Source organism: Triturus cristatus, chromosome 12, assembly GCF_964204655.1.
Source record: "Triturus cristatus chromosome 12, aTriCri1.1, whole genome shotgun sequence".
Lineage (NCBI taxonomy): Eukaryota > Metazoa > Chordata > Amphibia > Caudata > Salamandridae > Triturus > Triturus cristatus.
Genome location: NC_140595.1, coordinates 605,629,194 through 605,656,810, shown reverse-complemented (window position 1 = coordinate 605,656,810; position 27,617 = coordinate 605,629,194). Strand labels below are relative to the sequence as shown.

The following is a 27,617-nucleotide window of genomic DNA, read 5'->3' as shown; positions in this document are numbered from 1 at the left end:
TAGTCTGGGATAGCCTATGTTCCTTTATCAGTGCCCCTGCTAACTGGGAGTGTTTCAGTGCGAGTAACTTCACGTGGGGCGACCAACTCAACTTTTCGCCTAGGTAATGCCCAGGTAAGTGAATACATTGGCCTGTTCCAAGGGCTTCCCACTCAAGAAAACTCTTGCTGAAACGGGCCTTGCCCCATGGAGTACCATACATTTTGTCTTTCCCACATTGACCACTAGCTCATGGTCGCTACAAAACTCCTCAAAACGGGACAGTGCCAACTGGAGGCCCTGTCTCATTTTTGAGAGAATCAGGGTATCGTCGGCGAACATGAGCAGTGGTACCCTTTTGCCTGCCAGCATGGGCGCATCTGTGGGAAAGTTGTCAAAATACTGTACCACCCCATTAATAAAAAGTGAAAAAAGAGTGGGGGCCAGGACACACCCCTGGCGAACACCCTTCCCAACACTGAATTTCTCAGTGACCTCGCCTGGTTTCCCCCACCGAACCTGGGCGTAGAATTGTGGAGTTTAACCACAAAGTCCACCAATTCCTTGGGCATCCCTAGTCCCAACAGGACGTCCCACAATTTGGATCTAGGAACAAGATCGAACGCAGATTTTAGATCTACAAATGCTGCGAATATCAGGCCTTTACCTAGAAGGACCTCCCTCCAATAGAGCATAACAAATCTAAAGACTTGATCTAATGTCCCCATATGAGCCCGAAACCCTACTTGTAAGGTAGATAGGATGTTCTCTTTAGTCATCCAGCTTTGAATCCTACCCAGAAGGACCCGAGCAGTGATTTTTTGTAGGGCATCAATAACGCTAATGGGCCTATAGTAGGCCGGAGCGGAACGATCCCCCTTCTTGTAAATCGGGATGATTTCCGCCCCGGACCAAGAGGTTGGAAATGGAGTTCCCCCCGCCAGTGAATTAATCAGGGTCGTAATGTAAGGAACCCAGAGGTCACCATTCTGTTTGAATAGGTCTGGGGGAATGCAGTCGGGCCCTGGTGCCTTACCGCTAGGAATGTTCCTTAGTTCCACCTCGACCTCCTTGGTACTAAACATCAGGGGAGTGTCTATACTTATAAGCGGGACATTCGTTTCGCTCTCCATACCCTGATGATATTGAGCTTCAAAAAAGGCAACTCAATGGTGTGGTTCCACATTGTTATTCGGGATGATCAACCTTGGCCCATTCCCCCATTTTATTAAGTCCCAGAACTGGGTCATGTTCCACCCTTTGCATGCTAACAGCAAGTCCTTCCATCGCTCCTCATCCCAGTCTCTTTTTGCATTTCTTAAAGTGGATTTATAATGTGCCCTGGACTGTTGGATGGTAGTGTGGTTCCTAGATTTGATGGCTTTCACAAGGGCTTTGTGTGTGGACCTGCAGTGATCGTTATACCTTGAGATGGGTTCCAACTTACATTTCGCTCTTATCGGCTTGGTGTTTATCAAGAACCTTTTCAAACTACTAAAGAGCTCGTTATGTGACTCCTGCGAACCGCAATCATTGATTTTCCCCAGTGATCCTGAAACTAATGTCCTGATTTCTAACACGATCTTTTCGTCAAGGGCCACCTTATCCCAACGGACCCTTCTCAGATCATTTCCAAATGTTACGTGGTTATGGCTGCTCTCAGGCTCCATAGTGGCTATGGGGCCAAAGCTCAAACCATTTAATGTAAGTACCAGGGGATTATGGTCACTTTCGGGGCGAGGATGTACTTCCATGTCTGAAACATGGTGCCAAAATTCTACTTTTACTAGGATGTAATCTATCCTACTTTTGTGGCGCCCGTTATCAAAGGTCGCCGCCCCAATTGCATCAGACTTCGTCCTACCATTGACTGCCCTAAGACCCCATTCCATGCACAACCCTTTAACCTGGAGTACAGCCTCGGTCCATTTTTTGATAGGTTGGAGGTCCAATTGTGGCACACCCCAAAGGGCATCCACCTCCTCGCTAAGCCTACCATCGTCAATGTCCAGCGGCTAGAAACATGTGTTAAAGTCTCCAGTGATAATCAAGTTGGTGTTAAGGACACCCTCTGCTAAGAGGGTCTCAAGGGCTGCTATAACCTGAGAACTCCTACCCCCCTGTTGACCTCTAGCATAAACATTAAACAGAAGTAAATCGAGACCTCCTGAAGATCTTACTCTTATGGCGAGGATGTCGGGGTTGTCAAGGGGTATCTTATCCGCAGTTATCCCCTCGTTTTGCCTGACCCAACATGTTAGGCCTCCTACCGGCCTCCCCCTTAAACCCTAGTTTTCCGGTTTCGAAAAATTCAAGTAACCAACATGGAACACATTGTCCACAGACCAAGTTTCTTGGAACGCCCAGATATCCACTCCGTTAATAAAGGATGACCAGTCAGCTGACCCAACTTTAGATTCTAGACCCGCTATGTTCCATGAGGAAATTATCATAGATTCTTTCTGTGAGGTAGAGGGCAGGCACCCAATGGCAACATCTGGGGCCATAGGGCGTCTATCCAGAGTTGTTACAACAGTGGTGGAAGCCAAGGTTTGAATCATAAGATCTACTGGATTAGAGTGGCTGGTAGTGGATGGCACTCGTCCTCTCCTAGAACCTCCAATCAATGCTCCCACTTGGGCGCCCACCCACTGTCAATCAATTTCTTCAAGTGAAGAAAAAGCATCAAAGCGATTATTAAGCTGGATAGAGAAGTCTGGCCTAAGATGGTTACGTTGTGCTATGCAGGCATCCCTGTATCTCCGGGGCGGGTGCTGTTGGTAAAAGAAACAGGGGGGAAATATGCCAATAGAGGCCCCGTCAACTGGTTCATAACTCACCGTCTCTAGAATGTGACGGACCAGACCCGGGGACCTAAAACTCAGTGCTACACAGTCCCCTTTTAAAGTTTTGGCAGATTGCCCAACCCATTCGGTCCGTCAAACCATTTTAAATTCCACAAATAAACCGTCCCCAATATTTGTCATTTTATTCAAATAATGTAGGGCCTTGTTTTTAAGGGAGGACCAGTGTTCTTGTGTACCCGGGGGAAGGGGAGGAACATTCGCCAAGATGATCGTATAGGGGGTTGCTTCGGGGGGGAGATGAAAATAGGAGTGCCTCAATTGACGACCAACGTTGCTGTTATTCTTTAGCACTGTAGGCCTTTGGTTAGAGGTAGACTCAACATTGCTGGACCCAAATGGCTGGATGGTCCTTGTGCTTCCAACTATATCTACCTCATGTATTTTAGCTTGTACCATAGCGCCACACTGGTCCTTGTGAATGTCCCCCACCGAAGCCAGAGTGTTAGCGGTAGTGGCTGCCTTTGGGTAGTGAACCTGGCCCTCTTGTGGTAGGCGTGCCAATGCATCCTCAATCCTGGCTAGCCTATTGTTAACAGAGTCCAGTCTTTTGGTGAGCGGCTCAAGTAGGACAGCTAGTTGCTCCTTTAAAACAGAGGAAATGTCACTTCTACTCAAAGGGTGATTACAGTCTATAGAAACTTTAAAAGGGTTATCAGTAGTAGCAGTGGGTGCAGTACTTGAGCTGCCAAAGACAAATACCCCATTCGTAGCGGTAGTTGGCAAGAGAGGTTTTAGTTTTGTGGTACTGCGCCCCTTTCTGACGTTTTTCTGTGGCATTTTATTGTTTCTCCCTACCACTTTCACCCCTCTTGTTGTTACAAAGGCAGCGGTGCACGAAGAACTCGGTAGGGGCGGCGGGTGATGCTCAGAGCTGATTGTGACTGGACTAGGCGACCTAGACCGGGAACGAACGGTGGAAACTGTCACTTCAGGTAATATCCGAGTTGCGTGTGACAGCGCACATGGCAGGGACCCCCCCTCCCCCCCCCCCCTAGTATCCTGGGGTCTAGTGAGAGTCTACGTTCAGTGGCCTCTATTTCGTGGATTAAGACAGATTCCGCTCTTTTTAAGAAGGTATCCAAGGTACCAACCACCCTCCCGGGCGTTTTCCATTTATTCATTGTAGGGCTGCAGCAATGTATACACAACCCACGATCGCACCAATTGATGCGAAGAAGAGGGAAAATAAAAGTACTAAAGTGCAATAAAACAGACCGGCTCCAGGTGCCGGCAAATCACAGGAATACAATGGTAAGTGAGGTGGCCCAGCCCGGCCTCCTCCGGCCGCAGACGGCCCCGCCCTTGTCCCGGGCTTCTCCCGGCGCATCCCGCGCGCGATCTCGCGGGGCTAGAAACTAGGCGGGGCCTTTATGCGCCTCCTGGCGTGTGTTGCACTGGCGTCCTGGCCCAGGGGATCCTGGGTATTGTGGTTTTCCTGGCCCGGCGGAGCCAAGCCCGGCCGGTCCTTCGTTGCTGGCAGGGGGGGGCAATGCCAGACCCGGCAACAGGAGCGCCAAGACAACAGGGAGCCAAGCGAGGGAAGAGTGTCCTCGCAAACCAATCCAGGTGAATGCCCAAGGGAAAACCTATCTATACTCCACTAAGAAAACTCCTACAGTTTTTCTGGGGCCCACAGACCTACAAATTCACAACCCTCCCGATTGGTCTATCGTCCGCGCCTTGGTGTTTCACCATGATACTCAGGCCGGCAATAGACCATCTCTGATCACAAGGATCATGCATCTCTGGATGATATTCTTGTCTCCCGTCCAGGAAGTGGAAAAGCATCAGGCAGGATTTACGCAAAACTTTAGAAACAGGAAACTTCTCTACGTCAAATTACAAAAGTCTGGTCAGCCTCCTGTCACCTTCCATACTAGCCATATTCCCAGGCCCTCTCCATTGCAGGGCTCTTCGACAGTTGAAGGCTCAACATCTCCGGAAGAGACTCCCAGAAGGGACCACTCACTCAGGAGGTAAAGCAAGAGATGGGCTGCTGGCTCTCCAACATGGAAGCATGACATGGATGAGCCATTTTTCTTTCCATTTGGATCTGATTATCGAGTCCGTCCAGCAGATAAGGCTGGGGAGCTCAGCATGCTGCTTTTTCCACAGGCAGGCGGTGGTCTTCTATGGAGTGATGTCTACATATCAGCTATCTGGGACTCCTAGCAGGATCCTTCGTGGTGTAATTCCAGATCAAGGACAGAGTCCAATCCACGGTGTATGTGGAGAAGTGTGGCTCAATGGTTAGAGCGGCAGACCCTGATGCAGAGATCTGGCCCGGGACCAGGGTTCAATTCCCCGCCTCGGCGGGTCTTGGGCTCAAAATTCCACGGACCTGATAATTCTCGCCTCGGTGCCTATTCCAATCATGGAGTCCCCCTCTGCAACTCTGGGCAATAGCTTGCTTAATCTTCACAACGGCCCCCACAACGCTAAAGGGATGCCTGGCCTCCACCTTGGGGGTGCCCAGGAGTGGACACCTCACAGGGAAAGCCAGGATGGGTTCCACAGCGGTATTTGTACAAGCGCCTTGAGACCCTTGCGGGTGAGTAGTGCGCTATACAAGTATCAATTTACAATTTACATATGAAAATGGACAATGTGGCTTCGTGTGATATATCAATCACCTGGGCGAGACGAGATCTAGAGCTCTTGCAGACCTTGCCAGGAACTTCTAGGAATTCTGCCTGGAGAAGAACATCTCTGTGACGGTGGAGTATCTGCCTGGGATTATGAATACAGTCACAGATTGGTACTCTCGACATCTTCATGATGAAAGTGCATAGAAACTTCAACCGATGTCTTTCGGGAAGCTCGTGAGACACTGGTGTCTGTTCACTATGGACCTGTTTTGCCTCCAGACTGGATCAATAGCTGCCCAGGTACTTCAGCTGGAGGCCAGGCCAAAATGCAGGGGCAATGGACACTTGTCTACAGGACTGGTCCAAGGAGCAGGGGTTTGCTTTCCCCCTTTTTGTCAGCACAGGTGTGGAGGCAAATAGTGTATTCGATGGTGGGGGACTCTGATGTGGAGGTTTCAGGTGTGGTTTCGAGTTCTGGTGGAACTTTCCTGGGATTCTCCAATTCTTCTCACCCATTGCCCAGCTCATCTATGGTACCCTGTGGGGAATGCTCACTGTCTGGTGATTCACGGCATGTTGTAGCTTATGGCCTGGAGGATTACAAGGAACTATGGAAATTTGTTGGCCGTTCGTGACAAGCTCAATCACTCCTTTCCAGAGCGTGGGCAGATGGGACTGCTATAAGGTATAAGTCGGCATGTCAAGTTGGGTTTGTTGTGTGCAGAGGAATGTGAATCCCGTGGAGTCAGATTTTGCCAGCCTCTTCAACTTCCTCACATGTATTGCGGAGCAAGGACTAGCTTACAGGTCGTTAAATGCCTTCTGATCTGCCATCTCAGCTGGGCACATTCCGATAGAACATCCGTTGGTCAGAAAATTGCTTAGAGGTGTCCGTCTATTGCTATTTCGAGTACCTAGGTACTCTTTGCTCTGGGATGTAAATAACATTCTGAATCCGTTTCTTTCCTGGCAAAGCAACAATATCTGTCAAGGAAGGAGCTGTCAAACAAATTAGCAATGCTCCCATGCCTGGTGTCATCTCAGCAAATCTCCGACGTCAGGGCATTAGGTAGGTTATGCTACTCTGATGCTGCTAAATGTGAATTTTGTGCAGTATTTGACACAGTTTTGTTTTCATAGGTACTGACTCGGCCAAAAAGGAGTAATGTAACCACTTGGAGCAGCGCATGTCGTAGGAAGAAAGAGGGGGCAAGAACAGTGAAGCAGGGCTTTGTGGACTGTGCTGGACTGTGATTGGCTGGAGTTATGTTGTGTTTTTTCCCCGGTGGCTCTTATAAAACATAGTTTTATAAAAGTGAATCTTCTTGGCTACTGGAGAAAAATAAATCCTCACCTCTGAGTCCTTAATAGAATTGAAACTTTCCATTACGATAGCAAGGAAATGTTTCATTCTTCACTTAAAAACTTTAACTGTCGGTAAGGGCCAGGACTCACCTTATGATTTTTCCCTTTTTTTTCTTTTATCCAATGATTGCAGATATGGCATTCCCTCTCCATTTTAAAATCATTGTATATGATTCCCACAAGGTAGTGTTAGTTATTTACGCTTCACTCTGAAGTGTGCCGCAAAAAATGAAGATAGACATAATTGATGCAGTTAGTTTGTCAAAGAGCATTGGACCTCCCATATTTTGTGTGGTTTAACTGTGGCACTGTCTCCACAAGTGAATATGTTTTCTATTAAGTGGGAAAAATGTTGCTTTGTGCGTTTTACCTAATCTTACATCTATGCGTTTTGGGCATTTTTTGATAGACATTGTCGTACGTTTATGGCTAACAGGTGTATGCCTCTCAGTTTAATTCTGTGGTGTTGTGATGCTTAACTGTTCTCAAACAGATGGAGCAGGCTATTCATTGGAACCAATTTCTAGTCTGTTTATAAAGGTTCTCCCCACAACTGGCAAATTGTAGTTTTGCAGAGACTCAAAACATGCTCTCCTCTTAACCCCTTCAGCGCTGCGCGGATTTCCCCGCGGTGCTGAAGGGTTCGAGCGCGGGCGGGGCCATGACGGAACGGTTCCGTCATGAGCACAGCGCAACCGATGCTCATGACGGAATCGTTCCGTCATGAGCATGGAAGGGGTTAATATTCAAGGGCTTTGAGGCATAGGTGAAAATGCACTATACAAGCATCTGGATATATTTTAATATTACTCCTAAAAACAACATGCCCTCACTACTTTTTTCTGTTTATCTTGTTCACACTCTTCTATTTGTTTCAGCTGAAGTACAAATGAGAAATTTTCCATGACCATCCATAGTATCAAACATGCCTTGCTGGCCTCTAGCACAAGTTCCCACCCTAAAATGTATGTAAATCATTTATATGGCCACAGATCAGCTTTTAGCTTTACAAATCCAAGCAAAATTTCAAAAGTTGAAAATAAGATTACAAAGTGGAATCCATTAATCAGGTCAGCTAAAGGCAGGCATTGTTCAAGGTTGATCAGCGGTTACTGTGGTCTTTCACTGTGTTTGGGACTCATAAATGTGATATAGTTCATGTACTTTGAGAGTTATGAACCTTGGTAGGTCACTAACATCAAACCATTGCAATGCTCTGTTATGGGGAAAAAAAAGCTGTGTTGCAATGTTATGGATGAAAATATAATGTCAAGCTAAGTCATGACTTGTTTCTTTGACTCCTTTAGAATTGGACACCGCTTCGCCTAGCACAGCAAAGGGAGATGCTCTCCTTAAAAATTTGCAACACAACTTGGCCTCTGTTGAGGAAAAACTTAATAATGATACCAGATACAAGGAGCTAAGGCGCGTGAGGGAGCAGATGGTAAAGCAAGCCACATGGCTCGAGAAGTCTGAAGATGTCACGTGGACTTTCACCTCTGAAGCCTTACTGCTGCTCCTGTGTTTGAAACATTGTATGGTTGAGTTAACTAACTCCTTCCAGCCGTCACAACCCAACCTCAAGACCCCGGAGGCTGCTCCTGCTCTCTCTCCTGACACCTTGAGTATCTCCCAGCAGAAGACTGTTCAGTCTGTGCTTCAGTTTGTCATCACGTTGGGTGTTTCTGCATATCTCATGCCTGGCATTGGCGTTCCGCTGAGGCGCCGCTCTGCATTTGGGGCTGTGGTTGAGGATCTAGTGACTTGCACTGGGATGCCTAGTCCAACACGCAGGCTCTTCATTAGCTGCACAGCACTGCTGGAAGTGACACACCATCCTTCACTGGGCAATCTTGTGCTGACACGTCACCTTGGGGATATCATGGCAGGCCTTTGCCAGCTGGGGTTCTGCCCAACAAAAACAAAGGCAGAAACAGCAGTGCCAATGCAAGAGCTGAAGGTACTTCATCCTTACAGAATTCATCTTTGTTTTGTTGTTGTTGTTGTTGTTTTTTTTTACTGATTTTAGGCTTTATGCAATGTTATGTATATCCAGCTATAGGGTGATATCTAATATTCTTCTGTTATGTTATTTTTTGTTGTTGAGTGCACACATTAACATGATTTCTTCTTGGTGTCTGAGCAGCAGTAAAACCCTTAATAAATAATGAAATAAAATTAGCAACAAAATTAGTTTAAAGTTCTTCCCAAATAGCAGGTGGCTTCCACTTTTCTATCAAAGGGTAGATATTCAATTTAAATTGTAAGATGAGCTAACAGCCAGCTCAATATTTCCCACAGTTTCATGGATCTCCTGTCCTCTGGCTTCTTATGGTATATTTCAAGGTGCTGCTGGGTGTGTAGCCAGTTAGTTTGCTTGTACAGCTTTTCCATAGATAACTAGTGTAAACAATGCAGTGCTGGGGCAAATGAACAAACCACTTGAACGTCATCATTTTGTACCTTCTGAGGTTTCACAAAATCTTACGTTGGTCCCATGTAAACACTTTTACAGTAACTAAAAGAAAAACACGTCCTCCACTGATCTTTGCGAGTGTTCCCTCACCTCCGTGACTAGGTGGTCTCCTCTTTTGCGCTGTTCTTTTCTACACACCTGCCTATTTTGGTGTAGGGAAACTTTTGTTTTAAAGGATCAGTCCACTTCCAGGTAGAAGGTCTTCTTCTGAGGATCCTGGGTTTAAGGCAAGCTGGTCCAGTCTTCGTTCTTCAGACAGCTTGGCAGCCCTTCTTCCGAATCCACTACAGTTCCAGCAGTGTTTTGATGAGAGGTTCTGAGGGCGCCACTTTTATACCCAGTGCCAGTCTATGTGTGCGGGTTCCTCTCTTTGTCTACCACATAACTGGTTCTACCAGTTCTTCCCCTTTCCCAGGGTCTGGCTCCAAACTGTCTAGGGTAACAAAGGGCAGGCAGGCAGGCCCAGGTATGAGCCGCATTTGCCAGTAACAGAGCAGGCAGCTTCACAACCAGGAAGGAGGTGGGCAGAGCCCTTTGGCTACCCTTTGAAGCTCAAGAAGGGCTGAGTAAAATCCTCCCTCGAACCATTCCACTCATGAGAAAAACACGCTTCCCCACACCCTAGGCCCCTTTGTCCCCTATCTGGAAGAAGTACACATAACACCACAGGAGAACTATTAACAATCATGTGACACTGGCAGAAAGGCACATTTGATTTAAGCAGGAAAATGCCAGCTTTCTAAAAGTGTCATTTTCAGAATAATAACTTAAACCTGACTTTACCATTAAATAGGATTTTAAATTACATTTCAAATGATGGGAAGAAATATTTCTGTATCTGCTCTCAAACTGAAGTTATCACTCATTAATTGTAATAAGGTAACCCAGTGTCAGTCTATGGAAGAATTAGCCTTGCTACGGTAAAAAACGACTTTATGACCTTTTCACTGTTGGAACAGGTAACCCATGTCCTACTTTTTAATTAACATGCATCTGACTGGTGCTACTTTAAAGCCTATCTTAAGGGAGACTTGTAAGTTTTAAAAAGAAACATTTAGGTCTGACAAAATGTTTATTTTGCAAACTCAAAATGGCAGTTTAAAACTACTTTACAGTGCTATTTTAGTGGATTGGACAATGAGTGCTGCAGCCCTCTTGTAGTATTTACATTACATGCCCTGGGTACATATAGTACCATATACTAGGGACTTAAAAGTAAAATAAATGTACCAATCCGGTGTATACCAATGTTACCATGTATAGAAGGGGAGCACAAGCGTTTTATCACTGATTAGCAGGAGTAAAGTGTGCAAAGTACTAAAAGCCAACAAAAACAGGTTCAGCAAAGGAATGCAAAAATCTGGGGTGAACGTGAAAAATGGGCCAAGATCCAACACTTTTCATCATGGGATTCTTTCTGAATTTATAAAAGGTATAATGTGTGGGATCCCAGAATACCTTTTTAACAAAATCAGGTGTTCAAATGTAAATATAATGGAACCATAAAACATTCCCATATCAGGCAACACTTTGTTTTCTTTTCTTTCTATTTTAACAAATTTAATTTGTCAAATTAGGGGGCGTGGCTTGGTGCGTCAAGATGGCGGTCGCACTCTAAGAGTTCTCCGGACCTCTCTGTCATCCACCCAAGCATCATTCGCCATCGGCCTAATTTACAACTTGCCTGATACAGGTTCCCATCCCGCTGGTGTAGCGTACACTGTCCAGGCGCGAGGCGGAGCCGCTGGATGGCTGCAGGCGGCCCATGGTGAGGAAGAAGAGCTCGTGTTTCCATGCAAAATGGCGGTTCAGCTGCCGCCCAGTGCCACAGACGCCCAAATTTGATGAATGCTGCGGGCTCACTGCATGTGATCCAAGCCTCCCGACCCCATGAGACTGAGAGCGGGGATAAGTGGTGGTGGCTTCCGGACTGCCGAAGGTCCCTGCGGCTGCTCCGCTGTGCTGAGGACCTCAACCTGTGACCTGGCGGCAGGCTGCATCCGCTCGAATGGAGCTTGGTTGCGGCGGAGTGGGAGTGCCGGGGACCCGCCTGCGACCGGACTGCTGGGGCGGACCGGATCCCAGGGGCTGTCCTCCGGCCGCACTGAAGAGACTCTCCCGGCCCGTGGTGCCATTCCGGACAGCCCTCGATGTGTCATCCTCTGAGCTTTGTGCTTGAGCCTCAGCGCTGCGCCGGAGGCCTGGCTCACCACCTGGACCCCGGCCCTCCACCTCCAAACATCACGCAGGTATCACCCTCTGCATGCGCGGGCCAGGGATAGGCGAGGTGACTAACGAGGCCTTGGGGTAGTTGGGACCTCCTGGGCCGGGCTCTTGCCTCGTGGACGGGCCCGAGCCCGCTAAAATACGCTTGTGTATGGCTGCCCAGATTGTGGGAGTGGTCTGGCGTAGCCTTGCGTGCCGCGGATTGCAACTTCCCTGCGCCGTACTGACGACCCGGCGTGAGCCGCTCCTTGGACCCAGCTGGACCACGAAGAACAAGGTGAGCTCGGGCCCTGACGAGGCTGGTGTGACGGGGTGGCCCTGGATACCTGAGCTTGATCCTGACTCCCGCCTATATACCTGTGGCCTACTGGGGTGACGGCGGCCCATAACCCTGGGTCCCCCTCCTGCATCATTGGGCCAGGCCAGAAATAACCCCTTAGAGAGACTTGTGCCTGCGCAGCCTTTGCTCTGGAACAGGTCTCCTTACCTGACAATCACTGGCAGGTTCTAGTGACGGTGAAGCCAACGACCAGCGGCCCGTTGTGGGCCGTCGCGCTGCCCCGCGGGTCTACCTCCTCGGCTGGGCTGGAGTTGGGCCTGGTTCCCCCCTTCTTCTTCTTGTTCTTCCCTCGCTGGCCCTGACTGGCGGGCCGACCTGGGGCTGGGGGGCGAGGCACTGGCCCCTTCCTGGAGGGGTGGTGACACCGAGAGTGGCCCACTAGCTTACGGGCTGGTCCATGCACGCTGACCGCTTGCCTCGGATAGTCCAATGCTGCCTTCTGCTCCCTCCCCCACTGCAGACAACGACTGGGGGTGCTGGGATAGAGACCCCTGGTCGGACAGTGGAGAAACATTATCTGCCCCGAGCCACCAGCCGTGCCGAAGCCGCACTGGAACTGGGCCTAGCTCCTGGCCCCTGCCAGGCCCGGGCCACACCTCCGAGTCCTCCCGGTTAAGAATTTCCATGTCGATGGTAGCCATGTGGAAAGACCGGAGGCCTAAACCTCCACCAACGCAGACTAAAATGGACCAATACACAACCAACGAACCGGTCGACGTCCGGGCCCATCGAGAAATCTGCCACGTCTGTCACAGAGCTCAACACTATCCTCCAAGTGATCAGTGCCTCACAGGCTTCAGTTGAGGCCAAGATTGGCCAGGTCCGGGTGGATATGTCCCTCCTTTGGCAGGACTTCCGCAACACGATGGCCCGCATCACAGAAACTGAGTCCCGCATTTCAACGGTTGAAGATGACGTCACCCAATTAAAAGAGCAAGTGGCTCGCCTGCAGACACACACAAAAGACCTGCACAGAAGGGCAGAGGACGCTAAAAACAGGTCGCGACGTAATAACCTCCGCTTGGTGGGGTTCCCAGAGACGTGGAACAAGGGCATATGGGGGACTTCATTGAACGCTGCATCAGATCCTGGATGCCGGAAGACAACCTGTCCGTCTGGTTTGCTGTAGAGCATGCTCACCGCTCCTTGGCTCCCAAGCATCCACCCGGAGCACCACACAGGCCTATCATTGCCAGAATACTTAATTTCAAGGACAGAGACTCCATCCTGAGTGGGGCCCGTAGCCGCAAGACTCTGGCCTTCCAGGGTCACCACATACTGATCTTCCCAGACTACACGCGGGAGGTACAGACCCAGAGGTGCTCTTTCACCGAGGTGAAGCAAAAACTGCAAGCCCTAAATCTCCAGTATAGGTTACTCTTCCCAGCCCGTCTCCGTGTGGTGTTTTAGAACAAAACCCACTTCTTCGAATCCCCTGAGGCGGCCTGGACTTGGCTGACCGAGGAGCGGCCCCTCAAGATGCTCACTTCAGATCCACGCCAAGAGGCCCAGGTCTGTGATGCCTGTAGGGGAGCGCCCAAACCACAGGGAAGACACACATAGTCTCACAGAAGGCGTGGGACTCACCGAACCAGATCAGGCTCCCCCACTGACTCCAAGCAGCGCCCTATAGACCGCGCACTCCTGGACACCTCTCACTCCCGGGCACCTCTCACTCCCCATGGCTGTCCAATTCCACGAGCCGCATTGAATTGAGACACCTCACCAGAAGGCCTCGACATTGCCTCTGCTGATTCCGAGCTCTCCCGCAGCCCGGTGTTCCTGAAGTGATGGACCTAACCAGGGCTACGATTTTGCTACTTTACCATCAAATGCTTCATGGCAAGGTTCTTGCTATAATCTACTGATCTCTCTGCCGAGACAATGAGTATCCTTATGTAAGGAGGGGTCCTCCACACAATCCAACCCGAATGTTTTAGTTTGGTTCTTACTTTGCCTAAATGGGACGACAGATGCTTCTGTTCTTGAAGTATAGGGTGGGGGGAGGGGGGTTGGGACCGTTGTCCTGATGTTGTTGTTTTATCACGTTGTCACACCAGCCTTCTTACTGTACAATATGATAGTCCCACATACCGCTTGCAATCTACAGTCATGGTTGCTGTCTTGCACTCAAACCAGACCCCAGTCACTCGCACAGCCAACTTGGGTCTTGGAGACCTGTGATCCCACTTGCACCCACCATGACGTGCACAGACAGTAGCGGACTCTCCCTTCGTATACTATCTTGGAACGTCAACAAGCTCCTCGACAGGGTTAAACGAACGGCAGTCCTACGCTACGTCCAACGCCAGGCATCTGAAATGCTCCTACTCCAAGAGACTCATCTTATGGGTAGCCACTGCCCCTTTCTAGTGAGGTATGTCTATGATAGAGTTTGGCACTCAGGGTTTACCCGGGGCTCTCGGGGGTAGCAATCCTCATGCGGCGCAATCTCCCGTTTGTGCTCACGCAGGCCACTAACGATCCCCAGGGAGGTTTTGTAGCTCTGAGTGGTATGTTGGGAGGAAACCTCTGAACCCAGTCTCCATATACTCACCTCCATCAATGCTCACAAAGACCTTGGAACACACCACCAATCTCATCATGCCCCTACCTCTGGGTGCAGCAATAGTTGGAGGCGAGTGCCACATGGTTCTAAATCCCCGCCTTAACACTGCAAGCACACCCTCCGCTGTAAGAGCCACGCATGCCAAATACTTGGCGAACTTGGTGGACTCCCTGGGCCTGTTCGACGCTTGGAAAATTTGGCATCCCCAAAGTAGACACTTTACTCACACGTCAGCCGCACACGGCACCCATGCACGTATAGACATCATATTTGTCCCCCCTATCGACTGTCAAGCGTTTAGAGACGTCACTATCCTTCCTAGGGGCATCTCGGACCACTCACCTATACATCTGAACATTGGGGAAACCCCTAACTCGAATCGCCCACCTTGGAGGTAGAACGCATGGTTCCTCCTGGATAAAGAGTTAAAGTAGCGTTTGGGGCAGAGCTTCAGCAGTACTTCCTCACCAATACTGATTCTGTTCCATCCCCGGGCACCCTATGGCAGGCAAGCAAAGCCACCATCCGTGGCTTTGCCAAGGGCCAACTTAAGCTTAAGCTTCAGACTCAGACTAACCAGATCACCCTGCGAGAGGCTCAGGTGCTCCTTCTCGAAAAAAGCCCTCCTGAAGACGGAGATGAGTCTCAGGAGAGACAACTTATACACCTTAGAGGCGAAATTAAACAACTTTCCTTGGATGCTGCCAAGCTCTTATGGAGATCCTCTATAGCTAGAGTGTACGGTTGGGGGGACAAGAACAGGAAGATCCTACATAGACTAGCTACATATCCCATGGTTAACCGCATAATTCCTAGATTAAAGACCCAGACGGCCTTACCCATCGTTCCCCCCCCCCCCCCCCCCCCCCCCCCCCCCCCCTAGCAATGGCCCAGACCTTTGCCTCCTACTACCGTGAGCTATACTTAGCGCAACGCCTCGAAACTTCACTCCCAGAGCTGCTCGACTCTGGTCATCTCCATCTCCCACGCCTTAGCGCGGCTGAGTCTGCCGATATAGACCTCCCCATTACCCGTGAGATCAATGATGCCATAGTGCGCACCTCGCCGGGTAAAACCCCAGGCCCCGACGGTCTCCCACAGGAGTACTACGCTGCATACTTGGAGATGCTTGTCCCGCACCTCTCCGATCTATTTGCTGAACCCTCGAGAAGGGCTCCTTTCCCACCGAAACAGATGTCGCCACCATTGTTGTTCTCCCTAAAGCACTACCGCCTGCGTCCAACTGTGCTGACTACTGCCCAATCTTTCTCATAAATACATATGTTAAAATATTTGCCGCAGTCCTGGCCCAACGGCTGAGGCTCTACCTCACCAAATTGATCCACCCCGATCAATGTGGGTTCATGCCAATGCGGGGGACTAGACACTGTCTCCGACGTCTCCACCTGGCCCTGCAAACCACCAGTTATTGACTCACTATCTGGCACCTACTTCTCATTGGTTTCGAGAAAGCCTTCAACTTGTGGATTGGCGGAATCTGGACGACGTGCTGGCCGAGATGGGCTTTGGCTTATGCTTTCGCAACCTGGTGAAGGTCCTCTACTCTTGACCCCAAGCACGAGTGCTCGTTATCGGGACACTGTCGAAGGCATTCCCCATTAGAAGAGGAACGAGGCAGGGATGCCCCCTTTCACCCCTCCTTTTTAGGTCTCGCCTAGCGTTGCAGAACACAAGCACTGCTCGCGTGGCGAGATTTATTGGGGTAAAGGTATTTTCTGTAGAGGGACTTCTGTTACCGCCCATGCTTTCAATTGGCAACGTGGATATTTATTTAAAATGTTGTGTTCTGATTTGTTTGCAGCGTTTTTTGTTACCGCCCTGTGGCTTTTTTTGACACGCTCATGAGCTAGCGAGTCTACGGAGTGTCTTGCTCACGCTGGCTGCACGGGCCAGTCGGCTCTCTGATTGGTTGGCAACTACCAAATCAGCTTTGTGATTGGTGGACCTTGTCAACCAATTAGAGAGCCAACTGACGCGTGCAGGCAGCGTGAGCAAGACACGCTGTAAACTCGTTGTCCCAAGGGCGTGTCTTGCTTGTCTAAGCCGTGTGTTTGAATGCATGTGAGGCCGGCTGTATTAGCAGCCCGACCCCCCTTTCAGTGTTCATGCGCTAACATCTCTCCCGCTTTGCTTCATATGCCACTGCTAATGTGTGCAGAATGCCTAATTAAACAAAACAAAGCAGCCACCCCGTCCCCGCCGGGCTCTCCCTCTCAACGTCTGCCGGGAGGAGGAGGAGTGCTGGAGATGAAAGGAAGCCGACGTCCCATGCTCTGGATTCCACGCTCTTCGCACTTTTGCTCTGACCTTTCCGGCGCCCTGTGGCATTTGCCAACGGGAAGCCTGCTGCAAGAGGCCTGCATGGCCGGTGCCCCGGTCTCCTAGCTACTCCAGCCTGGAGAGAAGAAATGCCTCCCGGCTCTTCTTGTTTATTCTTGATGTCACCTGCACACCGACATTTGTAAAGGGAAAAGCAAGGCTCCATGCCCCAGACTGCGCTTACTCACCACAGACGTGGGGCAGCTTAACCTTCGTGGAGGAGTGAAAGTACCTCTCCTCTTACAAGCGGGCGCCACCCGCACCCCCAGAAGCATGCGGTGTGGTGTGATAGAACACAGCCCCTTTGTAAAGCTTGCTGTTTGCTTACTCTTCATCGCAGGGCATTCTGGGATGCCTGATGTTGAGGCTTGGGAGTGTAGGGTCTGCAAGAACTCCACCACTAAGACGGGTCCCTGACTGTGATTTTTTTTAATTTACGTTATTTATTTTTTAATTTAAAACAAACATAAATATCTTGTGTTCTTCTTTGGTGGCAAAAATGAAAAGGCTGTCTCTTACAGCCCAGGCTGCTGCAGCCATTTACGAAAGGGCTGCTTTCTTCTAAGTTGTTTTTCTTCAAATCGAACACTGAATCGTTTTCCTAGAATAGCAGCAACATGTGTGCACAGGCGGGTAGGAGTCTGGCTTGGACCAGATACTTCATAAGTACATGGAAGAGGTGTCCTGGGATAAACATGACAGGGAAAACAGAGGAACCTTCAAACATTTCCCTGTCCCTATTGATCCCCCCCCCCACGCCCCCATCTTCACTGCCGCCCCTGGGTACTGGTGGCTTCCAGGTACCACTTTGCAGGGTGACACTACTCTGAGCTCCACAAACCTTGGGTTCGAACCAACTACCTGTCAACGGAGAGTGTGGGATGGCGGAAGTGCACATGTTGACCCTGGAAGTACAGGTCATAGCGTTGGTATGTCGGTGCAAGGAGTAGGGTGAGGAGTAGCGACACTCATGAGATGTGGGGGGGCCACAGTCATAGTACTTGGGGTTCGAGGTGCGCATTTTACCAACCTCGGAACATGATGGTACTCATTTTATCGACCCCAGGATACAGAAAATCTGTCTGGGGACTTCGGGTGTGGGTGAGGGTTGAGTGGTGTTCAAATTTAGAGAAGCTCAATATATATCTGTCTCAGAATAACAAACCCGTGAGGGGGCATGAATGTCTCATTGGGGGTGCAGTTGCAACATTTAAGGGTACTCGTTTGATTGGTGGTGCAGTTTCCGGCTGCGGCTCTTTCAGTACTGTCTTCTAACGCGCCTTCCTGGATCCCAGCTGTCTCACTTTGTGCCGTGACTGTCCCTCCCCTCACCCATTCTTCAGATACATTCCCCGCCAGACCTCCCTTCCCTATCGGTTTGTTTCTGCCCCCCTCGCACCCCTGCCATTGCTCAAGCTGAGACCTTCCAGGCTCTAACTGCTGTTGTGCTTTTCACGCCACGCACTGGGTAAAAGTGAACTTTGGTTTAGTGTTAGTTGTGCAACACTGTCCATTTCGCCAACCTCTCTTAACATATGTGGCCAGAAGAAAGCGGCGGGGGTTACCAGCAGTTTCTCAAGGCTGCTTTGCACAAACCATTCACAGGTCGAAGAAGAGAGCGTGAGCGCTGTGAAATCGGACACTGTCAGCCTGCGAGGCCACTGACAACTTAGGCTCATCTTTATTATTCGGCCACTCGGGGTGCCTCTCTTCCCTTAAGCCCCCTCCCGCCGCCCCAGCACTCGTGTACGGCAAGCAACACAAGACCAATTGTAGGTCCAAGCTTTTTTTGTCTTGATTCTGGTAGATAGAAATGTTATTGTCTTGCTGGCTGCATTTTATAAATGACTGCTGCTGGCTAGCTTCCCGTTCAGAGGGCGACAAGGTGACATCGCGCTGTTTACACTTTGCCATGCATGTTAACCCCTTGCCTGCTCATGACGGAACCACTCCGTCATGAGCCACGGGCGCCGTGTGCTCATGACGGAGTGGTTCCATCATGCTGCGGCCGTTCCGCCCACGCTGCCCTGATTCCCCGCCTTTGCGGGCGAATAATGCTAGTGGGCGCAGTCATGACGGAACCACTCCGTCATGAGCACAGCGCGCCTGTGGCTCATGACGGAGTGGTTCCGTCACGAGCATGGCGGCGCCGCGCTCACCCCGAACCCCCCCAGCGCCGCGGCAAAATTCGTGCCGCGGTGAAGGGGTTAAAAACACAGTACCATATGTGGCTTCCAAATACCAGGTGAGCGTGGAGCTCCCTGTTCTTAAACACAGCCTGACTTACTCACAACAACTGCGAAATCTGCTGTCTTAAACCTTGCTGCAGAATGATCATTGTATTATTTTACCGAGTGCTGTCGCATTCGGCTCAATGTGGGGTTTATTGGGAGCAGGCTTTGATTAGATGCATGGTGGAGGTGTAAAACGCTGCATTTGTGAACTCCCCCGCCCCTCCTTCATGATACTTCCCTAGAAACTGTTATGGGGGGGTAGCGCACACGGGGAGTATGTAATACTTACCCACAAAGCAGCTTCCTTTCCTTTTTTATCTAGTCCTGCCAGATGCCCGACCCGCCCCCAGGCTATTTTCAATTTTCAGTTCACCTAATACTTCGCATTTGCAACGCAACCGGTCTCGCATTTACGCGAGTTTCAGCTATTGGCATTGTAAATAACAATGCCTTTTATTTATGTTTTGGTTTTTGAAACATAAATAAAACGCATTGTTATTTGCAATGTCAATAGCTCAAGCTCGTGTAAATACGAGACCTAGTGCATTGCAAATGCAATAGGTCTCGCATTTGCGAGAGATTACGCTATTGGCATTGTAAATGACAATGGCATTTATCTATTTTCAAAACCAACACATAAATAAAAGGTTTGTCATTTACAATGCCAATAACCCTAACTTTTGCAAATGCGAGACCTATTGCATTGTACATGCTTGTTGCCTTAGCGATGGAACCCCTAGCAAGCCTCATTCTGTCGGACAACCGAATTCAGGGCTGGAAATGGCCCAAATCGGAAGAAGACAAAATCGCGTTATACGCAGACGACGTCTTACTCTTCCTTGCGGAGCCGGCCCAATCTGGTCCCTATTGTCTCTGGGCGATGCACTCCTTCTGACGGGCCTCAGGTCAGCGACTTAACCCGAACAAATCGGTCTTGGTCCCTCTACATTTAATTAGAGATTGCTTCGATTGGCAATCCACAATACCCATCAGGCGGCAGTCCTTTAAATACTGGGGGATTTGGATCGCAATGCTCCCATATCTCGCCTGGTCCCTCAACATAACCCCACTGGTGAAGAGAGCTACGGAAGAACTCTGCAAGTGGCAGAAGCTACCACTGAATCACCCTGTTTAAAATGATGATCCTCCCTAGATTCATCTATGTCATTCAAAACACCCCCTTTTGTTTTCCAAGGGCCTGGTTCAGAGAACTAGATAGCCTAACCACTAAATTCCTCTGGGGCGGTCGGAGACCTCGTATAGCCTTGGCCCGATGCCGAATCCCACCCTTTGATGGGGGCATGGGGTTGACTAACTTATACTTATATTACCTGGCGACCCCCCCCCCCCCCCTACTCGTATTGCATGATTGGTTTAAGGGGGGATGGCCTGACCCGGCATACAGACTCAAATTGAGCAAATTGGACCTACCTAGAATCCAAACGATGATGTATGGGGGGCCCATACCTAGAACTCTACCTCTAGTGACACAGGCCGTTCTTTTGGCCTGGTTGGCCTCCTTGCGCCACACCCACTGGATAAACAAATTGACCCAATGCACACCACTCTGGCTTGGCACGTGGCTTAGGCGGGGAAACAGCTATTTCAATGCGGATTTTACCACGCAATACCATTACATCGCATGCGTTACAACATGCGTAGCCATTACTACGCATACCATTACATCGCATGTGCTTTTACAACACATGCGATATAATGGCTATCCACATTGTTGTGAGGAAACTGAGGCTGTTTCCTCACAACGACGTGCGCCGCCCCTCAGACTACGCTGGAAGCAGGAGAGAGGAACCACAAGGAGAGTGAGGTAAGGGGGATTGCGCTTGGGGTGGGGGTTACTTTTGTTGTGTTTAGGGTAGTGTCAAAGTAGTGTTGTAGTGTTTTAGGGTAGTGGCTGGGGGTCGTGCAGGATTGTGTTTTAGTGTAGGGACCGGACTGGGGGTAGGGGCAGGGTCGTGCTGGGGGTAGTGTTTTAGGGTTTAGGATAGTGTTGTGGTGTTTGTGTAGTGTAGTTTTTTAGTGTAGTGTCGGGGGGGTCGTGCAGGGTAGTGTTTCAGTTTAGGGACTGGGCTGGGGATAGAGGGAGGGTTGTGCTGGGGTTAGTGATTTAGGGATTAGGGTAGTGTCGGGGGGGGTTGTGCAGGGTAGTGTAATGTTATTGTAAGGAGAGGACTGGGGGTCGGGTAGGGTTGTGCAGGGGTACTAAATTAGTGTGTAGGGTATTGTCACTTACCTTGCAAACTTTTACCATGAGTATAGCTTTACCACGCATGCCTTTGCGTTGTAATGGCATACGTGGTAAAGGCATAGTCATGGTAAAATTTTGCGATGTAATGGCATGTCGTTGTCATTGACATCGCATAGTAATACCCGCGCTGTAATGGCACGCGTGGTATTTGTATGCGATGTAATGGGACACATTCGGCTTAGGGAGGTTAGCGCGTTAAAAGGATTCCGGGCATGGGACCTCCCAACTTGGGGACGTATGGACTGGCGAACACATATGCACCTTCCAGTAGCTGCAAACCAGACACTCCCTACATCCATCACAATTCTACAGATACTTACAGCTACGCCACACCCTCCACTCACACATGCCGTATGACACAACGCTACCGGAATATAGTCCTCCAGAGGCGCAGACTATGATGAGGAACCTGGGAAGTGGGGAAATTTCACGTATTTATCACTCCCTAACCAACAACACTAGATCGGCTCAGGAGCCAATGGGAGAGTTGGGTCGGACCACTTGAGGAAGAAGATTGGTATATCCTAATACATTTGACTGAAAACGCCACTGCATTATCATGAAATGAAAAATGAAAGCTGTACATTTTTACACCTAAACTGGAACCGTGTTAAACTGGCCATGCCCTTTTAAGAATCTCGGCTGCTGTAGTATCCCATCATGGCTAGCAGAGTCAGTTAGGCCATTTGTTTTTCATTCCGTAAAAAATAATCTTGAACACCATCCGCCTACATTTCAGCTGCATTTGATTAACTGCTAAATTTTACCAGAGTTCTTTTCTTGGTGTCTGAGAATGTTTGCTATTTTTTCAGCTTTTTTCCTGTTAGTTCTGAATAATATTTGCATTTTTTTCGTTGGAGTGTTTTTCTCCCTCCTCGTTTCTCTGTCACTATGCTTGCCCTCATCATCCTGACTCTGATGATGTCTTTTTTTTGTCTTCCCAAAACCCACTCTACTAAGGACTGTGGCATTTGTCACAAAATATCGTAAAGGACTGTGCATTACTACTGCATTAATAGAGGAACGTTTCTCTTCCAACTCTTCGGAGACAATAGGAAATTGAATCAAAATGTATTTTGTAGTACTACGGTAGTACTACGCGTACTACAAAATTAAATTTACAAACCTACTTCCGGAGACCTCTGCTTCCACCTCTCCTGCCTTTTCTGTGTGGAGATCTCTGCTCCAGTGGCAGGGATTCTTAAAAATGAGTGGGATTAATGGAAATGTATTGAGGGCTTTGGTAAGAGTACAAAATAAACACACAAAAAGAGTAAGGCCATTGAAATCCACAAACTCCACTTCTGAAGTAACTACAGCCCTAACAGTGTCAAAACAAGCCTACACATAGTCCAGCCCAGCCTTGGAGTAAGTTAAGCACCACACATGGCCAATCATAGAAAAAAAAAGGCAAGGAATTAAAAGAATACCCCATAGGAATTACTGTTAAATAAATGAAAATAGTTTGACATTTAAAAGAAATATATAAATATCAAACTATTTTATTTTATTTCTCACCTGAACAGATGAGGCATGTATACCTAGAGATAATGAATAAATGATTTATATATATATATATATATATATATATATATATATATATATATATATATATATATATATATATATATATATATATATATATATATATATATATATATATATATATTCACTGAAAAAACCATAGGTTTCACGGGTGTTATAGTTAGCTGGACTTTTCACGTGTACAAAACCATTGAAATTCCCCCGTTATAGTTAGTTCAGCTAACTATAACTCGCGCGCCCGCAATGCACTGCTGATGACGTCACATATTACATCACTCATGACATGGTCAGTGACATCACTGATGACATCACTGATGACATCTCAAATGACATCACGGATGACATCACTGATGACATCATCCTTGTGATAGAGTGGCAGACCTCCTCTCACCCTAATATAACCTTTGATACACACATTCAAAAATAGAGACTAAAATTTTCAAAACAATGGACATATCAATACCAGTTACAACAACCTCTTCAGTAATTCTAAGATCCACATACACATCCACTCATTCACCAACAGTCCTATACAGTCACTCATACATGTACTCACTCATCATATGTACTCATACACCTATACATCCTGTTACACAATGCCACTCATCCATAGAGTTACTCACACACATAGTCACTCATGCTAATAAAGAATCAAACATACATTTACTTGCATATACAGTTATACACACACCACCACACTTACTTCTACGGAAACTTACACATACTTAGTCTTTTAAACAATCACTTATAGAAACACATACTTATTCATACAGGAACTCTTTCAATCTCTCACTCTCACATATACTCACTTATATACACCAAAAGTCACATATACTAGTTTAAAACATATGTAGTTACTCATAAAGACACTATTGAGAGTCATTCACTCACTAACACACCCATACACACACTCATCCACCCATACAGTCCTGCACACATGCTGTCTTCAACACATACAAACAGTGAGTCACTCATTCATGTACGTATGCACTACGTAATACCCCCCACCGAACCATACAGACACTCAGACACTCATACTGATACTCAAAAAACCAACTAAGAACCTATATAGACACTCATGTAGCTACTCACCAACCTATGCAGCCACTTTTACACAAAGTGAGAGACTGATACAGATATTTACATATTTAAACATTACTCACTAAGCCATGTATTCACTAAGATACACTTAGTCAGTATACAATCAATTTTTCAAAAACAAATCATCCATTTAGACACTTATATACCCATTTATTCTTCCATCGACCTTGAGATATACATATATAAAACATATTTAATTTTGAGAAACACACACATTCACTGGATGATGTCATCAGTGATGTAATTTGAGATGTCATCAGTGATGTCATCAGTGATGTCACTGACCATGTCATGAGTGATGTAATATGTGACGTCATCAGCAGTGCATTGCGGGCGCGCGAGTTATAGTTAGCTGAACTAACTATAACGGGGGAATTTCAATGGTTTTGTACACGTGAAAAGTCCAGCTAACTATAACACCCGTGAAACCTATGGTTTTTTCAGTGAATTTCTGAGGTTTTTTAAATGCTAATTCCTAACTATAACGTGCCTGAAACCTATGGTTTTTTCTGTTAATTTCAAAGGTTTTTTAAATGCTAATTTCTAACTATGCCTACAGAGATAGGACATGTGAAGAAAAAATGCACAGAAAGAAACAAAAGAAGTGCAGAAAGAAGCAACAGAAGTCCTCAAATACGAAGATAAGTGCAGGAAGAAGGATAACGTGCAGAAAGAACAAAAAGAAGAGCAGAAAGAAGCCTTGTTGCAAAATCATCCTGTACCCTCAACTTTTTCAGACGGATACTGGTGGTAACTGAGTCTGACTAACCAGTCCTAGAGCCAGTGCTATGTTAAAAGACACTTAGAATACAGTGAAAACACCTACATACACTAGGGAACATTATGCGTTGGGGTCCCCCTGTGATTAGCCTTACCTCCTCTATAAGCCCCTAGTATATAATAGGGCATGGGGATTAAAACTACCTCTTAAAACAGGCCACAGGGCGTTTTTGCACACGTTAACTCAGGCCCCGTCCCCTCCTTTCACCATTGTGTAAACACGCCCTGTGTCCGTTTTTAGTTGGGAGATTAAGTTCATTTGAGTCCTGAGGGTCCCTAGGGTCCAACTAGCCCACTAGGTACCTCCAGTAAGTGCCACAGAGCTGCGTTGCAGAGAGGTGTAAAAAGTGGCACGGCCTGGACCACCTCTCTGCAATGCAGCTCAGTGGCGCTTACTGGAAGCACTTGGTGGGCTAGTTAGCCCCCAGGGGCCCTCAGTATTGAAGGGAAATTATATCCCCAATTTAAAACGTGCCATGGTGCGTGTTTGCACACGTCACCTCAGGCCCCGTCCCCTCCCTTCACCACTGTGTAAACGCGCCCTGTGGCTGTTCTAAGTTGAGAGATTAAGCCCCCTTGAATCCTAAGGGTCCCTAGGGTCACACTAGACCACTAGGTACCTCCAGTAAGCGCCACAGAGCTGCGTTGCAGAGAGGTGTAAAAAGGGGCTTGGCCTCAGAACACCTGTCTGCAGCGCAGCTCCCTGGCGCATACTGGAGATGCCTGTTGGGGGCGCGTTTGCAGAGTGCTGCATGGAGGGGGCATGGCCTCCGGCACGATGCCAGTCTTTTATTTATTTTATTTTTTTAAGAAGGGGGGCTGTGTGGTTCCCCTTCTTATTCTAATTTATTGGCCCTGATGACCCCATCCCCCAGGGCCTGTCTCCTAATTATATTTTTTTGACCCCAATCCCCAGGGCCGGCCACTGTTTTTTATTATTTTTAAAAAATATATATTTATAGACACACCTAGGACATGCTGGACAAACCGTACGTACCTATCACCATGACGATTTGCGTGATATTCATTAAAAGGCGACTATGCATGCAATTAATCCACGTGGAATGTATTTACACCACTAGTGAAGCTCTGACATGTCTGATGCTCTACCGTGCCTAATCCCGGTAGACACCCTTGTCGTTTATTTATACAAACATGGGTAGCTATTGACGGGCACATTTAATACACATGCACACCAAGCCATTCAAAGGGGATTCGACAAAAATTCGACCAAAACTATGCAAGAAACCCCCCTCACAGTTAATAAAACACACATCCACTGCCGGATGTGTAATACTTTTTATTTTACTCTCTGGAAAGGGGACGAACATCACTTGCGAGTCACAGCGCGCTCCTGACAGAGCCCAATGCTGTGTTACACCCACCATTGCCTGCCGAGTGCCACACACCTCTGTATTGTATTCCACTAGCTAGTGCATATGCTATGACACTCTCTAGCCCATGTGCACTGTAACACCACCCCGTGAAAATGTAATGCCACACTTGTCTTCGCACGGGTTATATTGCCCCATCTAACGTGCCTTCCTCGATGCCTATGTTATAACGCACAGTGCTATGCCATACATATTACAATTTGGGATCCATATCTTTGTCACAGTGCATATGCAACGTTACACTCCCCAGCACATATTTTATATTACAACTTTAGAGACTAGTTAGGTTACACAACACTGCCCTGTGCATATTACACTCCAAGGCGCATATCGCATAGCACGCGCTAGTGCCTGTGCTATCTCGCGCTCTCCAATGAATCTGTCATTGCGCACAATGTATTGCATATTATATTTCACGCCTGGTTCATCTTATATCACACTTTTTGGTGCATAGTTTATACCATACACTATATCTAGTTTTCATTTTCAATCGTGCTCTCAGGACTATGTTCTATATAACACTGTGTTCACCTACCCTTTTCACGGGCATTACATTTTGCGATAGGGGGTGGAGGGTCAGGGGGTGTTTTTGCCAAGTGAGCCCGGAGTCACAGTCACTAACGTCTTCTTCTTCCTGAATAAAAGTGAGATTATGCTGCATACTTGTTCATATTTTAAGTAGTTTGCACAGACAAAATGTTTTAAAAACAATAAAGTTTCTAATACCCGCCTTCTCTGAACAGTTAGCTTGCTGCCCCATCCCCCTCCTCCCTATCCTCTGTTGTGTGAATCCATGGACTAGCCTCCTCCCTCCTGCCATGCATGGTCTGATGTGCTGCCACTGCCCTCAATTTAGTATGATGTACCAGTCCACTCCTCCTGCCCTCCATTGCCCAATTCTATGCCCCATCATTGACCTCCTGCTTAAACTCTGTGCTTAGCTTGCTGCCCCTATTCTTCTTCCCCCTGCCCTCCGATGTCTTTGTGCATGCCCCTGCTCCATCCTTTTTGCCCACCATGTCCCATGGACCTGCCACTCCTATCTACTCTGAGTGTTCTGTTGAGCTGCCACTCCCCTCCCACCTGCCTAGCATTGTCAGATGACTGTAACCTGTCCCTGCCACCTCCACCCTGCCTGTCCACATGCCATGCCTCTATCTTCTTCCTCCTGTCCTACATGGTCCATTGTACTGCCACACCCTTCTGCCCTCCCTGGTCTGTTGTGCTGCAACTGCTCCTCCTGCCTGCCCTGTGTGGTCTGTTGTGAGGCCCCTTCCCCTGAACTTTCTTGTCTGTGCACAGGTCCTGACCCTCCCTTCTATCCTCCATCGTCCTTTGTGCATGCCCCTGCACCCTCCTTCTTGCCCATCATAGCCATTGTGCTGCCACTAACCCTCCCACTTGCCATGCATGGTCTTCTGTGCTGCCATGGCCCCTCCCACCTTCCCTGTGTGGTCAGTTAGCTGCCCCTGACCCCCTCCCACCTTCCCTCCATGGTCTGTGTGTATGCCATCACAGTCTCACTGTTGCTCTTCATGTTGTGTCTT

At 48.2% G+C, this 27,617-nt stretch overlaps 1 protein-coding gene across 2 annotated transcripts in view; it reads left to right on the top strand.

The window, feature by feature from the left end:
• Nucleotides 1-27,617, top strand: part of TANGO6 (transport and golgi organization 6 homolog) — a 753,370-nt gene that overhangs the window by 25,938 nt on the left and 699,815 nt on the right. For both annotated transcript variants that reach the window (XM_085637713.1, XM_085637712.1), the window contains exon 2: nt 8,107-8,759. In XM_085637713.1, the coding sequence (XP_085493839.1) occupies nt 8,107-8,759 (653 nt within the window). The remainder of the gene's footprint in view (nt 1-8,106; nt 8,760-27,617) is intronic.